The following is a 16,227-nucleotide window of genomic DNA, read 5'->3' as shown; positions in this document are numbered from 1 at the left end:
ATTTATAAATTAATGCATTCATTTATTACAAATTTCCATAGTAAATATCAACTTCAAGAACGACAATTAAGACATAACCTGACGACTTAATATGTCAAGATATTGCAGGAGAAAATAATTTCATTACCCTGAAACATGAAAAACCTTAAGAGAAAACGTGAAAGGTGTTTCTGATGTCAAATTCACAAACACATTGGGGGGGGGGGGGGTTATTATTTTTCATTTTCTTCGTAATTTTATTTTAAGAAGCAGGCCTTCTCCATGAGATTAAATGGTAAAGAGTTGAAAAAGTAAATTATATCATTTCATAATTTAAAATAACACGAATTATATAGGATTTGAGGTTTTAACGGTGGTGAGTCTAAAGGTGGCTGTCTTCTGGGTCCTTGCTGCCTTCATCGTCAGGGCGATGATGGAGACAGCAAGGACCCCTGCAACGTTCGTAAACTTCTAGCAGACCACACGGCGCTACAACCCAGAAGACAGCCATCTTCATAACACGAATTACTAACTGAAATTAGTCTTGAGATCAACATTTGCGGCTGTGGCAATGCGGAGTCTTCCATCACCACTGAGTTGGTACTTTATTTGAAATACACTCCCGCTCTGGAAGTTAGTAATTTTGTTTACTATCCTCTCGATGTCATTATGCAAAAATGGAATCGCCCTTTATGTGTGCCGGTTAGTACAAACTATATACCAAAATTGCAATGTTATGGTAACAACATGCCCGAAGCATTAATGAATAATAAACATACAAAGTTTTACATTTGACATACATGTTCAATATGCAGAGTATCCAGGTTCGAAACCATTTTCCAAGTATCTGGTCGCACAGGGATCAAGGACACTTCATTTCTAGTTATAATTAATCTCAACTTGTCACCTTCGACAGAAACAGATAACAGCCTATGCAATTAGAGCTTTTGAGGGTAATTCGGCCGAGTGCTGAATGTTTTCCGATGTTTCGACAAACATAGTGGCTGCCACATTCACTGTGCATGATTGCGGGTGCCAGGATGCTCTTACACAGTTCTGATAGTAGTAGAAAATGACTGAAAGGCAGGTGGGTAAACGTTGTACCTGCGGCCCTCCATAATATTCAACATTCATAACTTCTCACCGTATTCTACTCTATAAACAGCAGCAGTTGAAAAATCAAGAGTTGCATAACCAGCGAATTAATATGTAGATCACAGATAACGGTCTCAAATTCTCCGAAGTAGGCTTACATTAAATATTATTTTTATTTCCTCCTTCAGCTGTTCTCTAACCTGTTTCAGTTCAGATCTCAACGTAAAAATTAAATCTTGACAATTTGCTGTAATACGGAAGACGTGCTCGTCGTAAGGACATCACGTACAGAGGACAACGCATTACAGAAAAAAGAACAGACATGGAAAATACAACTGGTTCTACTGTCATTTAAATATTTATTTTTTAATGGTAAATGTGTAAGAAATAAAATAAAGTGCCCAGTCAACGAAAACACTTGGCTCAAATGTTGAAGCACAACCTTATTGGGAGGAGGGGCACCAGAATATGATTCAGGTTTCCGTTGTTTTTCTCAGTCCCTCTATAAGCGTGCTACAATAGGACATTTAAAATATGTAACGATAGCTTCTTTCCAATTTAAAAGTAACCATCCAACCTCAAGACGCAACAAAACTTACGTAGTTGATAACTCTTCGTTAAACAACTTAACAATCAACAAATATTTCCTCGGAATCATTTGTAATCTTCATCGAAACAGTGTTACTTCTTCTACAACACCACACTTTATTCTCTCTTCCTGTTCTACCCTTCTTCTTTTCATCCCTTGTTTGCCCGGAATGGGTGGTGGGAGACAGGACGTTTCCTTTTAATGGCGTTGATTCTTTTGCTCACAATGGGCAGTGAGCGCTTGCCACGGAGGAGGCAGAAAGTTGCCATTGCTACTGGCAGCTGGACGTGACAACCAATTGTTATCTCATCCCGGACAAGACAATAACGATAAATGTGTCACTGGGTGGAGTAGCTCGTTCCTCCCAGTTGATTCAATCCCTAAGTCTCAAGAACAAGAAAATGTTGCCCTTACGACCTCTCGGCAAGTCATTCTTCCATCTCGCCTCATGTATCTCTACCACAGCGGAAATTTCGGTTTATCTACCATTAACCCTACAGTTCCTGGCGGTAAATAACACTTATTTACTTCATTCTATAAGGGATGATCAGGAGATGGTGTTAGGAGAAACAATGAAAATAACTTGCATGAATTAAATGGATTCGCACGTGAGACCAGCACACCAACTTGATTCAAACTGCATTTTATTGTTGAATCATAAACTTATATTACCTAAGTACAACACCGACAACTCAAAATTTGTCGGTATTAAAGTTCGTTTAATAGGAAAGTTAAATTAACTCCTTATTTTATTTTAGGATTAACTGAGAAAAGAGGATTATTCATACAATATAATTAAGCAATTATGGATTATTTGACGAAGCTAGTTCAATTGCATGGGATATATAGCATCGAACGACACGGGTAAATAATCACGAATGGCGAGAAAGTAAATATTTAAAATTAGAAGGCTGTGGCCCATTTAATGTCAGTATCCAGGCACGCGCCTAGGCAGAATAAGAAAAAAACATTGAAAGCCCTTGTCAGAGTAGCCGGTTATTTTGCAGAGATTTTAACGGGGTACCTTCCGAGGGCAGGCTCAGAGACTTACCGCTATAATTTCTGTAGAACGCGGTGCAAGATATAAATTTCTACAGAACTTCCTGCTTCATCCCTATGCAACATTTCTACTAATATACATTTCAATTAACAGAATATTTTAAAGCATGACATCAAAGGTTCCTCTTCACAGATTCTGAGTTAGTAATTAGCTAAGTAATTCTCTAGATTTAATTGGATGCCTCACAATTCATTCACTGAATTTGTAATGAGATCACTTTTACGAAGATCATTATTTGTAACAAAAGATTCATCCTCAAAGGCAGTGGAAATTTCCTTTCAAGAATAAGAACGAAAAGGGACAGACAAGGTGACAGAATACGTATATAACCTCTGTGAGATATAGTAATGATGACAAAGGAACAGTGTTAGGAGGCGACTTTGTCTTATATGTCTATGCACTGAAAGTATTTGTTATAAAACAGGTTTCTACTCCTCAACAACGTGGTACCACTTTTATAGAACGATTAACTCGGTACAAGACCATAAACGTAAGTTCAGTTCTAGCTTAAATCAGAGCAATCATTTACTATAGTCGGCGGAGTAGTTTTTGGCTGGTGGAATATTCAAGGCGAAGGCTAGGAGCGAGTCATTTGTGCCCAAACAAAAGACATACACTGACCGTGCCACGTCAGGTACACGGAGTAGGCCCGTCCGCCAGCTCCACCGGCCAAAAACTACTACGCCGACTTTACGTAGCAGTGAAACTAATTCCCAGACTGAAATCTAATAGTAAAGATGGATATCTTCTTGGTTACAGCTCCACGCAGTGTTAAAGGAATTTACCAACGTTTCAGAGGTCGTTGCTGTCTCCATCATCAGGGCGATGATGGAGGAAAGCGTCAAGAGGACAGTCGATTGTGACAAACAGTGAATATTTCTTAGAAACACACAGATGACCAGCACACGCAATATCGAATGGTATATTAAGTTATCTGTTGTTCCAATTTAACGTATAAGCAATAAATTTAGCATTAATATAAAACAGAAAAGAAGTTACGCATACATTAGCCTTACACACAGTTTGAAGTTTATATAAATTTCATAGAGCCTCTACGAATACTGGGGGATTATGAGAGAGAAGCACCCAATTCTGTCACGAGCATAAATGTTTAAATGATTTAAGATGGTTTCTCGTACTTGGGCGTGAAGAGATACCCCGATGTAGAGCGGATGATTTTGCAGTATAGGGGTAGAGGTCTTAGTAATGTACGTGGCATATTCCATTCAGGATTGTGCCTTATGGCGTAATAATTTCCAACAGACAACGACAAGAATCTGCCCTCATTCTATCTCGAAAAACCATTAACGTCTATACAGTAAAACGCTATTGTGGAAGTGGTTGAATTATAAAACATAACTCTGTGGTTGTTCCTACGTTATATGACTATGCGGTGGTGGCGCGCTGATGGCATAGTTTCTCTAAATATAGTAGGAAGAGGTCAGGGAACGAGTAATCAATGCCTCAATCAAATAATCCACCCTCTCCATTCAACCCTGTATAATTAGTCTTCAGGATTTCACTGTCTGGCTGTCCGCTGATAGTGACATTTTGAACTATCTGCGCGGTATATCCTATAGCCCTAATCGGACGCATGGCGAAGTGAAAATGCAAATGAAATGAAATGAAAATTACTTCAGGGATAGAAATGGGGTATTGGGAAGTTGAGTACAATAGACAATGTTTATTAATGTTTGCGAATTCAATTGTGGTATATGCCAAATACCATTTTGGACCACTCAAGCTGCTATAGAGCGTTATAGTGATGAAAAAAGTCACTGGTGCGTGGAATTACACGAATCAATTTATGGCTCTTGTCCCTAATTATCTGTGTGGGCTTAAGGCTAAATGAAAGCGGTGCAGGATCAAGCTTTTACCCAGAAGGTTTGATTTTATATTTGAACAAAATGTGTAAACACTGTAAGCTAACTTCATATTTTTTAATTATACCAGTAAATATAATACGAAATTTAACATGTAATATAGACATCTGTCTAACGTATGCTCATACGTCGGTAAATTCGTGTGGGGAAAGACGGAAGCCTTATTTTCGTCTCAGGCGGTGAAAGTACGCGGTTTCATAAATTAATCTGTCTTCCCAATTAGAAGTGACGTGTTTCTTAAAATCACAGAGACACTACAAAAATTTAAGTACGGTGAATTAGATGGGCGGAAAGTATGATTTAGTTTAGTCTAGCTTAAATTTGGTTGAGTAATATTATTAAAGGTGATGTTAGAATAGCTTACCTTGGGTTAGATCAGGTTATGTAGGTTAGGTTTGTTATAAAAGGCGAGTAATTACAAGTTATTACCTTCATAATATTAAAATCGGAGAGATACATGCATGACTGACAATAAAAATTACGAGTTTCCTTTCTGTTATCGATTTGAATGATTTCATGAAGAGGTTCCGAATCCACGATCACAACAACAGTCTGAGATTACCAAGTTACGTCCTCTAGTAAAGGAACACTCTACGCATACACTAGAGTTATGGTGATGAAATTACACGCACTGAAGTAATCTTTGTTAAAGGAAGGAGAAATTCTTTGAAAAAGTTCAATTCGTCAGAATATTTACTGTGATCACAAACACTTCAGCCCAGAATTCTTCCAGTTCATATCTAACATCAAATATAATTTCTGAAATATGTTTCCTCCAATTTGTGTAATTTCATTCAATGCAATTTTTGGAACCTTGGCCAAATATTACAGTAACTATTAAAGTTATCGGTTCAAGGAGTATTAAATAGGCGAATATGGAAAACGCATGATAGAAATTAGAAATGCACGAACAATGTTAAACAGAAATCTGAAGGGAGTAGATAAATTGGAAACACAGGCCTTAATATTAATTATGTATCACAGAAGTAGGATATAAGGATCCGACTTGATTCATCTGTCTCAGGATAAGTTTTAGTAGCGGAGTAATGAAAAACTGTAATGATTTTCAAGGTTCCATAAAAGTTGGGTAACTTTCTGATTTCCTGAGCAACTGTTAGCTTCACAAGAAGGCTTCTATACGTTGGAGTTACTATAGCCTCAGTTACAATAGAAAACATGAACCAAGTACGTCGATGTAGAAACTATTCCCGATAACTTGCGAGAATCGAACGGATCGAACAAAGAAGTAGAAAGTTTCCTAGCGAAATTTGCACTCACCGAAGCGCCTCTCTGTAATGTTTAGTAGCCAGATCCAGCTGTCCTGTGTCCCTCAGGAAGTTGGCGAAGTTGTAGTGGAGCTTGGCGTTGTGTGGTAGCGCATTCAGACCCGCCCTGGAACACACACACACTGCAATCAGCTCACCACTGCTCGCCCTGTCCAAGTGCCGGGGAGATGAACCACCATTCTTTGACGAAATGCGATGAAGATGATCTCACCTGATGAGCGCCTGTCGGGATGCCCAGTCCTTGTTTCTGGCCACAGTTCGTCCGCAGAACACGACGAGCAGTACGACCCCCGCACACAGCAGCAGAGGTCTCTGGCGCAGAAACGCGCCCCAAAGCAACTGGGCGCCATACACAAGCAGCAGCACCATCCCGAGGCTGGGCAGAGAAACAACGCCTCTGAATTCATTTAAAGGCGAAACGTAATCCTTGTTTTCTGAATAAGTGAAAATTACGACAGAGTTTTACGTTCGTGGCTGTTGTCCCAATCGAATGTTCCAAGGTAAATACAAACAAGCTTGGCACTCACGGGAAGGCACGAAAGTTTCTCGAGGAACCAGAAGATCCACAGATAATTACGATACACCAAATAAATCTTTCACGAAAGCAACGAGCCGGCTGTGTAATGTGTATTCACCTGGGGATATAGAGCACTCTCTCCGCCACCACGAAGCCCACAGTGACCACGAGGTTGGCTGCTGGTAGAAAAGGCAGCACCAGGAACAGGCCTCCGAGCAGCAAGGGCGGATGCCTCTGTTGCTGCAAATAAGCGAAACACAATTGGACACAGCTGCAGTAAGAACCCTTTTGATTTAATGGTGAATCCCAAGAGAGAAGAGCCGATGATCTATAATTTATAAAACTTTTTTATAGTGATGATAAATAATTGGATACAAACAAATATTATAAAGAAAAAAAGGTGAATTAGAAGACAATACGGAATATGACATATAAATAATAACAACTATTAAATCGAAGATAGCTCTGTTCCTGGTTGTAGCGCCGTGTAGTCTGGTAGAAGTTTACCGACGTTCCACAGGCTTTTGCTGCCTCCATCATCATGGAGACAAGTTTCATCACCCTGATGAGAAGAATATGTGAACTTAAAAGAGAGAGAGAGAGAGAGAGAGAGAGGACGTAGCTCTCGCCTTTCTCCTGCATCTTATTCTTTCTTAAGTAATAATATATTCCTCTTAGTACTTTGTTGTCAATCACTCTCAGTACATGGTCTTATCATAGGGAGAAATACTACGTTCAACACCGATACTGAACAGAAGTTCAGTCCTGTATAGGTTTCAACAATCTCCATCCACGTCCACGTGCTTTTCAACTCTTATTCCACGCGTGTTACAGCAGCTGAAATTGAAGCTGACCACTCAGCTCACTCTAGAATAGGAATGTATAAAGTTTACGTCCATTGCCACATACGTCTTCATGGGGCGGAGCTTCGGTACAGAGGCACTTTTTATCACTTTGAAATTTCTGAGTTACGTAGCCATTTCAATCTGAAATGGAATTTTAAAATCTCTTTGTCACTGACAGCGAAGGATTTTTAATAACAAGGCAACGGTTTTATGCAACACTGCAACACAAAGGTCATACGACGCACTGAGAGTTCCGAAGTCTGACGATTTCTAATTAAAATAAAAGATAATGGGGAATGGATTATAACCTTTCTTTCTAAGAAGCTGAAACATTTCGAAATTATTCGATCACGTGATCGGAATGTCATAGCCAATCATGAACGACAACTTCAAAGTCAAATCTGTATTTCTCGCTGCCACCGTCTCTTCAGATTCCTTTTATTAACATTAAGCTTAATTATTTCATTTCCTCTCTCTGTTTAACCTCTCTTTTGTTTTTATCTCACTCTGCTTCTAATCAAGGCTGCACTCAGCCTGTAATTTTCTCTGCACAACCCCTTTTATTCCCATCATACAGGTTCCTCCATCCCACCTGGTTAGCATTCACCCGTAATCAGTCGAAACAAGCCGCAGAACTTTCCCTCTTTGTTCCATGTCACACCGCAACAAAACAGAATCTTGTTTGCATACGGTTCCTCTCCTAACAGAATAAGATACATTTGAAGCAGTGGGAAGACAAATGCATTCACGTATTCGTAATAAGAGAAAGTTGAGCTTTCTTGAAATAACAGAAGCTTAGTCTTTGTTTGCTCAAGCCTTTTCGCGGGATAAATAACGCGAAATTTCAAGTCGCCAAAATACCCTGTGCATTAACACGTTCATTAAAAGGCGTCGAAGAAAGCGGATTTATTTTTAGAGCCCCGAATAGTGAGGGGGGGGGGATAGGTTTTTACCTTCAGAACTACGTAGTGCCCGACTCTGGCTCAAATGTAGCCTCTTATCTCATCGTACTCGCATTAAATGTTGACGTTCTAAATTTGGAACATAATCATAGTACACTATAGCCGAAGTGAATACGGACAGAGATCCCACCACAAATCCGCTAATTGCGTAGGGTTGTAAGGAGGGGCGGTTTTGATTGCCACGGGGACGGCTGGTCGACCAGTCTGGCATTCTACTGTAGGTACTAGTCAATATGTACATCTCTAGCTTGAACAGGCACTCTGTCTATGCAAAGAGGCTGCTGAGGATTGGATGGTGAAATTCTGCACAGATTTCATGTACGGGCCTGGTTAATTGTTGCCACTTGTGGCGAATAATTTCATGGAGCAGCGAAACAAGCAAAATTATAACCACAAAACAATAGGCCTACACAGGTAATCATTTACAGTTTCCTAATTTACTCAACGTAGTACAGTCCTTGAGAAATTTGGTAATTCAGGTAGATAATGAAAAACTTGATTCATTTTACGGAATCCGAAGTTAGATTAACCCAGTCCAAAACCATCCCACGCTATTTACTCAGATTCCATTTTAATATTATCCTCAAGTTTACACCAATGTTTATTTTTTAATTTCATGTTACTACGATAAGAAAAGTCCGTGAATTATAATATTTTATAGTAACTCTGACTGCTTATACTCAGGAGAGAACAAATGTTCCAATAAAGCAAATTTCGCTGTGATACGGATGTGTTGCAGGTAGGGGTAACCGCGACAGTGGGGGTTAGTGTCAGGAAGACGACGGGGGTCTAACGGAAAGGCATGCGGATGTACGTTTCCCTCTTGGAGTCAACACCACCATAATCACCGTAATTACACCCTTCGGCCTGCCTTCATATTTATCCCATCCCACCCGACCGACAAAATGGAGTAGACCAACCCCTGTACTCGCTACCCAACTTCCCCAGACATCGACCGAACTTTTTCTGCATTTTGATGAGAATTTACATGTCGCTCGTTTGCTTTATCGGCACATATTTAAACGCTATTTTTTTTATTTATGGTGTGATCTCAAGATGCTAAATTGTCCCATTTAGCTTCAAATAAGTAGACGTAATTCTGAATAACAATGTTTACAATAAAACTAGGAGAAGCTTCTGAAAAGATTGTTAAATAAGATGACAGAGATTTACGTACCTGAATAAAGAACATTTCTGTACGAAACACTTTTCATGAGACATGAATTGTAACACAGCACGAAGCCACCGCCTATAGGTTGAATTTCTAGAAATTTGGTATTCCTTCGTTCCTCTGATATCTATGCCTTCAATTGTCCTGAGTTTTGAATCTACGGGCCACAAAACTCGACAATCCTGTGGGTCCAATTGACATTTTATTCAAGTATAAGAACCATGTTTTTACTATTAACAGCCACAATACGGAAATTTCACACATAGTTCTTTGGCGTTTTACCTCGTTTTAATACTATTTTCTAAAGAGTAAGAGGACTCAAAGCTTATTTCCGGTTTGAAAATAAAACAAATATTTTAAAAGAATGTAAGTGACTCAGGAATAAATTTAAACGTTGCTGAGACGATGTGTGCAGCAGCTCGGTCTCCTGAGACCAAAGGAGATGCTGTCTTTCCTTAGTAGCTTAGAACGAAGGAAAATCCTTCGAAACGTCATTTTGTTTACATTATCAAAATTTAAATTGATGTTGAAATTAAAGGCATTTGGTAAAATTATAGCTTTTAAGGGTGTATTTACAAAGAATATTGGAAACCACTCTTTGTTACCAGCCAGAGTTATGTAAATTCTTTAGGTTGTACGAAATTATTTATGTTTTAATACGACTGCGTTACGTGGTACTAAGAAAGTTTTCGTTACTTTGACCTTCTTGCTCTAAGTACCTTCATTAAACTGAACTTTATTTAATAGTGCCTAGCAAAGACATTTTGTTACAGATAGTTTCGTAAAGTGGGGTATAATAACCGCCCTTCCAATCTGAAATTAATGAACACCATCTGATATATCACAGAGACCATTGTAGTACAACAAACAGTGCGTCGTTAGTCAAAGCCAATTAAATGAAGCACCGGTTTTGGAACCTTCACAGTGAACTTGAATAGGACACGAGAGTAGAGGCAGCAGTTCCATGGCAGTAAACTCATCATCTATCCAGCGGGCCAACTTGTCCTCTTCTCTTGTATGTATAATTCAACTCAAGTTAGCACCAACTCCAGAACATCAAAGACAAGAAGACTTTGGGTTCAGCTTTCTTGTGCTCACGCCTTCTACCAAAGTTTCTTCCCCCTTCGGCTTCATTCTTCTTTCTCGTGTTATGTAATCCACTTAATTCATCGTACCGTCGGCATAAGATGGAAGACACATAGAAAAGGCTACAAATATAAAAACTGCAAAATTTTACAAATTCTGATTCTACATGATGACCGTCCAGAATGTAAATTATAAACTAAATTAAATTCAGTGACTCTCTTTCATCTTACGGATTTAATTAATTATATGTAGCTATAGTTTATTGTGTGTATATTAAACATTTTAGAAGTACGAAAAACCAGAATCTGTAGTGGACGAATTTTTTAAATGTTAAAGTATTTGGATTCAACATGTCGACCACATTCAAAGAAACGTATCTCCTAGACCGGTGGTATTCAACCTGGGGTACGCGAAGACATCCTAGGGGGTACGTGAAATTTAAAAAAAACATTATTTTATGGTAAACACTGAATAATCAGTAATTTAATTTATTTTAGATGTAGATTATATACTATGCATAACTTGAATTACACACCAACAACTTTGGGGGTACGAAATTGAAGAGAAATTATATCTGGGGGTACGCGAACAAAAAAAGGTTGAATACCACTGTCCTAGACTATTAAAAAAATTACAGAGCACATGGATTAAGAAACAAAGGATGACCTTTGACCCTTTAAAGTCCTCAAATCATACACAAACTGGATTATCTTTATCCTGATCTGCAAACTTTTATATTTTACGATACTTACACGTCACTGTTTGTTACCTGGAAAGTGCGTATTGGGTGCAGACCTCTTCCTTCGCCTTCTCTTTCTCAGACACCTTCTTACTTAGAGCACAGTAATTATGGAGGTGGTCCCGAAACATCAAGCTAACCAAAGTGGTAATTACGGAATGCACGCCACTGATACAAAGTCGGGCTGGCTGCTTCCATACAGTAGTTCTGTCACTACTGCTGTGCTCTCTCAGTATCGATCCTCAACGTCCACTGCAGCAGCCAGAAGGCAAGGGAAAGCATGGGGAAACACGCGCACACACATTGCTCATCTGCTGACCACACATACCCCATCCTCACATAGTCGACAGGAGTCAAAGTGGAACGGAATCCCTACCGCTTATAAAACCGATGCTCAGGAAGGTTGAATGCAATGTTCTCGCCCATAAACGAGCAAAGGAAGGCACGCAGTAACGTAACATACACGAACCTGTGGCGATTCTGTGTCATATCGAGAATTCCTATTTGAAATGTATTTAAACACGTTTAAACAACGATAATTTAGTCCCCTAGTAACAAACTATATCAATTAATTAAATGAAAACACGTGGATTTTCTACAATGCGGCCGGTATCAGGGCCCTCAAACGACCACAAGTTCCATCCTTTCTACAATCCTCATACCACACATTTCTAAGATCTACTTTAATAATATCGTCAAATCTGCTTCGCGGTTAAGCAAGCAGACGTCTTAGAGGACGTTTTCTACATTCATATTCTATGTGCATCACTTATTTAGCCACATTCGAACTGACGAGAGAAAAGTATTAAGCAGAAACGAAAAAAAAAATCCCAAAACTTTCTTTCACTTTAACAATAATAATTACTGTCTGATATTTACGTGTTTAGGCACAATTTCAATCTGGCACTTATTCCTATATTGTAAAATTTGTCTTCGAAGATTTCCAATCAGCAACGTAACAAATCTGACGTACGTAGCTTCTATTCTTCATCTGTCTTAGTTCCCACTTCGACTTCCAAAACATGAACCAGATTCATGTAGATTTTGTAGTATTAGTGACATGTTTATTCAATTATAGTTTTCAAAATGTCCTTTCATTAGTGTAACTGTTATATTATAACGGTAACTCTACAACCCTAAATAGGAATCAGCAACATTTCAATAATACAACACACACCACCGAGTAACCTCAAATTATGTAAAATATAAACGTGAGGAAAATAGATAAGTGAAGTCATAGCTAGGATAAAAACAGGCATTTGGTATTAGGACGAGCGACAAAATCACCAAACTTTTGAGTTCTGAAGATAGAGGCTACTTATATCCCTGTTTAAGAATAACGTAACTGGCACCTAAGATGAAGCTTGAAGCAGTTAGTAAAATTATACTTCAAAAGTTGTAACCCCTTTTCTACAGAAAGCGGTCCCGGTATACTAACTCTCTCGTATTACAAGTTTAATTCCAAGGATTTAAAGCCGCTAATATGGACGTGCACAACTGAGCATGATATGAAGCTAGTTTCTGTCAACCTTCCAACTTACTGACCTATTTACCCTAAGACACATTTTAATCCTGCAGAGCAGCATTTCTCAACCTATGATACGCGATACCACTGGTGGTACGCGAACTAAGTAATGTAATCAAAAGATAATATTAACATAAATAAATTTTCCCTGAACGCACTTGGTTAGTGGTACAATCAGTGCGTTAAACTAGAATTAGTGGTACGCCAGCGAAAAAGGGGTGAGAACCCCTGCTTTAGAGGACGAGTCTCATCTGGATAGTATTCGACAACGCGGTTCTTGAATACTACAAAAGAATTAGAACATCATTAACATATTTTTGATTTTTAACATTGTTTAGGAAAACCTTGCTGTTTATTTTCAAAATGAAACGAAACCCCATAAAGACGGTACGCGGACAGACTGTACAGTTATTGTACGTAAAATCAGGTGGTAATTTAAAAAAAATAAATAATTAGAAGATTAATTTTATCCACCCCTCTTCATCTCTAACTAGCTAACTCGGTAATGCCATGGAGCAGAGTGATTCTTGAGGAGCTTGTAGTACGATCAGGTAATCATGAAATTTACTACTTTTGTGGAACATGAATTTCCATTTCGGTGTCCACACAAACGCCACCAGCCCCTATTCCGGGTCAGCCGGATCAAATCGGCGATCTCCAGCATTAATTCCCTAAAAACCATTTTAATATCATCCTTTCATTAACGCCAAGGTCTTTCGAGTGACCTCTTATCTCAGCCCGCTTCTCTTCAACTCAGTATTTCTCCCACTAAAACGTCTCCCTCTTCTGAGCTGCTTACACAACCTACGACGACCATTTTGGTCTATTTCATTTACCTTGCAATATTAGAAACGAGGGAAACCATCCTGGACACAGAGTGGAGTGGAGATACTTTGCCAAATTGTATTTTCGAGTGCCTTACCTCGAAGTCGGCGATGCCCCTGTAAGCGACTAGGATGCAGCATCCGAAGAAGAGACAAGTGGCGATGTTCCTGGAGTCTGCGAGAGAGGTGACGAGCGACACGGAGCCCATCTGCCAGTCGTGACTGAGCGTGGCCGGGCACAACAGCAACCAGCAGTTGAACGCCGCAAGATAGCAGAACGTCAGGAATCTGCAAGACCGACAGTGATACTGCGAGGATGAAGATCATTACGAGAAAACGTGAGGGAATACACACAGATTATGGTGCAGCCACGATGAACCGCGGCTAGTGGTTAATGTCAGTAGCCCAGGCCGATTAACGATCCTCCAATTAAAGTGCAACCAAACACAATGCACTTTCAATCTCAACTGTAATGCTACTGCATGAGAGAAACGACATTAAGAAGAGAGATTTCAGGATCTCACGGTGGTAAGTATCAAGATGATTGTAATCAAAAAATACAAATTTTGGCAACAGTACGACTTTTATTGTCAAAGAAAGGCTATAAGTCAGAACGGACATATTCACGGTAACAAAATTCAAAAGGAAGTTCCCTTCTTCAAGATCAATTTTAAGACAAAGATAGTCACTATGCTTATTCAAGAAGTTCCCATAATTTAATGAATAATAACATTGATTACAGTAATTGCAATAGTGGACTGTATGTTAAACCACCCGAATTCTTGATCACATTATACGTATTTAAGAATCTCAGTTACAGATAAGTTTTTCACATTTATTCAGGGTTTGTTACTAAAACATTGTACCCCTCAATTTTTTTCAGGCATACGACAGACTCTGATCATGTTAAACGATAAATTATAGTTGCCATAAATTAATAATTTTTCCTTAATCTGATGACCGTAAAATATTTGGCAAAGAGTACAATATATGAACCTATTTTCGATGCTGGTATTCTGGGCTGTAACGCCATGTGAACTCGTAAGAATGTACCATAGTTTCGGAGGAACATTGCTTGAAGCTTCAAGCACCCGCACTACAACTTTCGGGTGGAATGCATGAATGCGACGAGATGCTGCCTCGTGTCCTGGAGACATCTTTAGCCACAGTGTCACCACAACCTCAGCACCACGCAGCTCACGATGTGGTGTCTCACATCTTACCCTCGGTGGAGCGAAGTCCTGTTAGCTGCCCGTAAAGATGTTACTTTCCTTAGCGACAAAACGCCAAGGTTTGATTTTGAAGAGATATTTTTTACAGATCGGCAAAATTTATCTTATGAAAGATCTTTGTTAAAATGTATAAGACGTTGCCATGTGTTTCTAGCTTTAAAAATGCCACATACTGCACTAAATTTCAGGCACAGAATTAAACACGATTTCGAATAAACTGGTCTCACCCAGGGCTAAATTTCACAAATAATTTTAAGAATAATAACTGATCAACTCCTTGTACAAAATTTGGTTTCAGTATAGCGAGCTTCCGCATAAAACTTGTACCTCCTGGAATATTTCCTGGACAAAAACATGGACATATTGTTCAAGTTCTGGTTTGATGTCTTTGACAACCACCGACACATCTTTTTATCCTTCTGTCCTTCACGTCAGTGGGTATTAAGTTCAAACCACATCTTACGTCTGCTTTTCTTTTGTTTTGTTTTGGAACTGAAGAGGTTTGATATCGTATAGCCCATCCACAGGTAGACGGACTGACATGCCCTCTCTTACATTTGCTGACGTTGCTAGTACATACTTTTCATCTTATTATTTTCCTCTTCTCCGCTTTTACCTTTAGCACACCCCAAAATATTACGTCAGCAATTTCTGTCTCCTCAGTAACCTTTCGTTATGTTTTTCACCACAAATGTCAGGAAAAGAAAATGTAGTTTTGGATCTGATATTGAAATAAATATAGTAAAACTTGAAGCTGGCTGTATTCTGGGATGTTGCGTCACTTAGCGTTTTAGAAAGTGGCCGGTGTCTGAGGAGTTTAATCCCCTTTATCATCAAGACCCTGAAGATGGAGTCAGTAAACTGCTCTGTAACATCGGTCAATATCCACCAGATTGCAAGGCGAAACATCCCAGAACACAACCGTCTTCATGCGCGTTGCCGTAGAACCTGAAATACTACGTACCATAAATTAATTACTGGTTCTGAGACAATCATTCTGACATATAAGCCTATTTGGCAGTTTACTGTGAAAAAGATGCAACTTGCAATTATAAAGTTTACAGTTAAACAGTTTACTTTTTAAAAAGTAAATTCAATTTCGGATTACGTTTCATGCATATACATAGTTTTATTACCTTGCTTTACCGAGTGGCGGCTTGACAGGTTACAATATGTTGATGGTGACGCTCTGGCGCGTGCAATAACACTGAAAGCACCCGTACACTCAACCTCCCCCATCCCATATTACCTAGCTCAACTGCAGTATCATGTAACCAATTTTTAAAGTGCAATCCCATTAACGAGAATACGTATTGAGGATATTACATTGAATTTGTATTAACAACAACATTCGATACTATCGTCAAGGAAATTCTCAGTACAGCTACCAACTTCTGTTCTATCATGCATGTAACATTATAACGTTAACGTAGG

General features: G+C 39.0%; 1 protein-coding gene across 3 annotated transcripts in view; it reads right to left on the bottom strand.

Annotated features, from left to right (window-relative positions):
• LOC110832267 (protein O-mannosyl-transferase TMTC1-like) overlaps positions 1 to 16,227 on the bottom strand; it is a 214,944-nt gene that overhangs the window by 41,396 nt on the left and 157,321 nt on the right. For all 3 annotated transcript variants that reach the window (XM_087353257.1, XM_087353258.1, XM_087353259.1), the window contains exons 8-11: positions 13,660 to 13,849; positions 6,528 to 6,649; positions 6,104 to 6,268; positions 5,885 to 5,998 (exon numbers count right to left, since the gene is read on the bottom strand). In XM_087353257.1, coding sequence (XP_087209383.1) covers positions 5,885 to 5,998; positions 6,104 to 6,268; positions 6,528 to 6,649; positions 13,660 to 13,849 — 591 coding nt within the window. The remainder of the gene's footprint in view (positions 1 to 5,884; positions 5,999 to 6,103; positions 6,269 to 6,527; positions 6,650 to 13,659; positions 13,850 to 16,227) is intronic.

The sequence above is a fragment of the Zootermopsis nevadensis genome, unplaced genomic scaffold, assembly GCF_977971745.1.
Source record: "Zootermopsis nevadensis isolate Lab colony 2312 unplaced genomic scaffold, Znev_1.0 Znev_ptg000022l, whole genome shotgun sequence".
Lineage (NCBI taxonomy): Eukaryota > Metazoa > Arthropoda > Insecta > Blattodea > Termopsidae > Zootermopsis > Zootermopsis nevadensis.
Note: the sequence above shows the minus strand (reverse complement) of the source record. Positions and strands in the feature narration are given on the sequence as shown.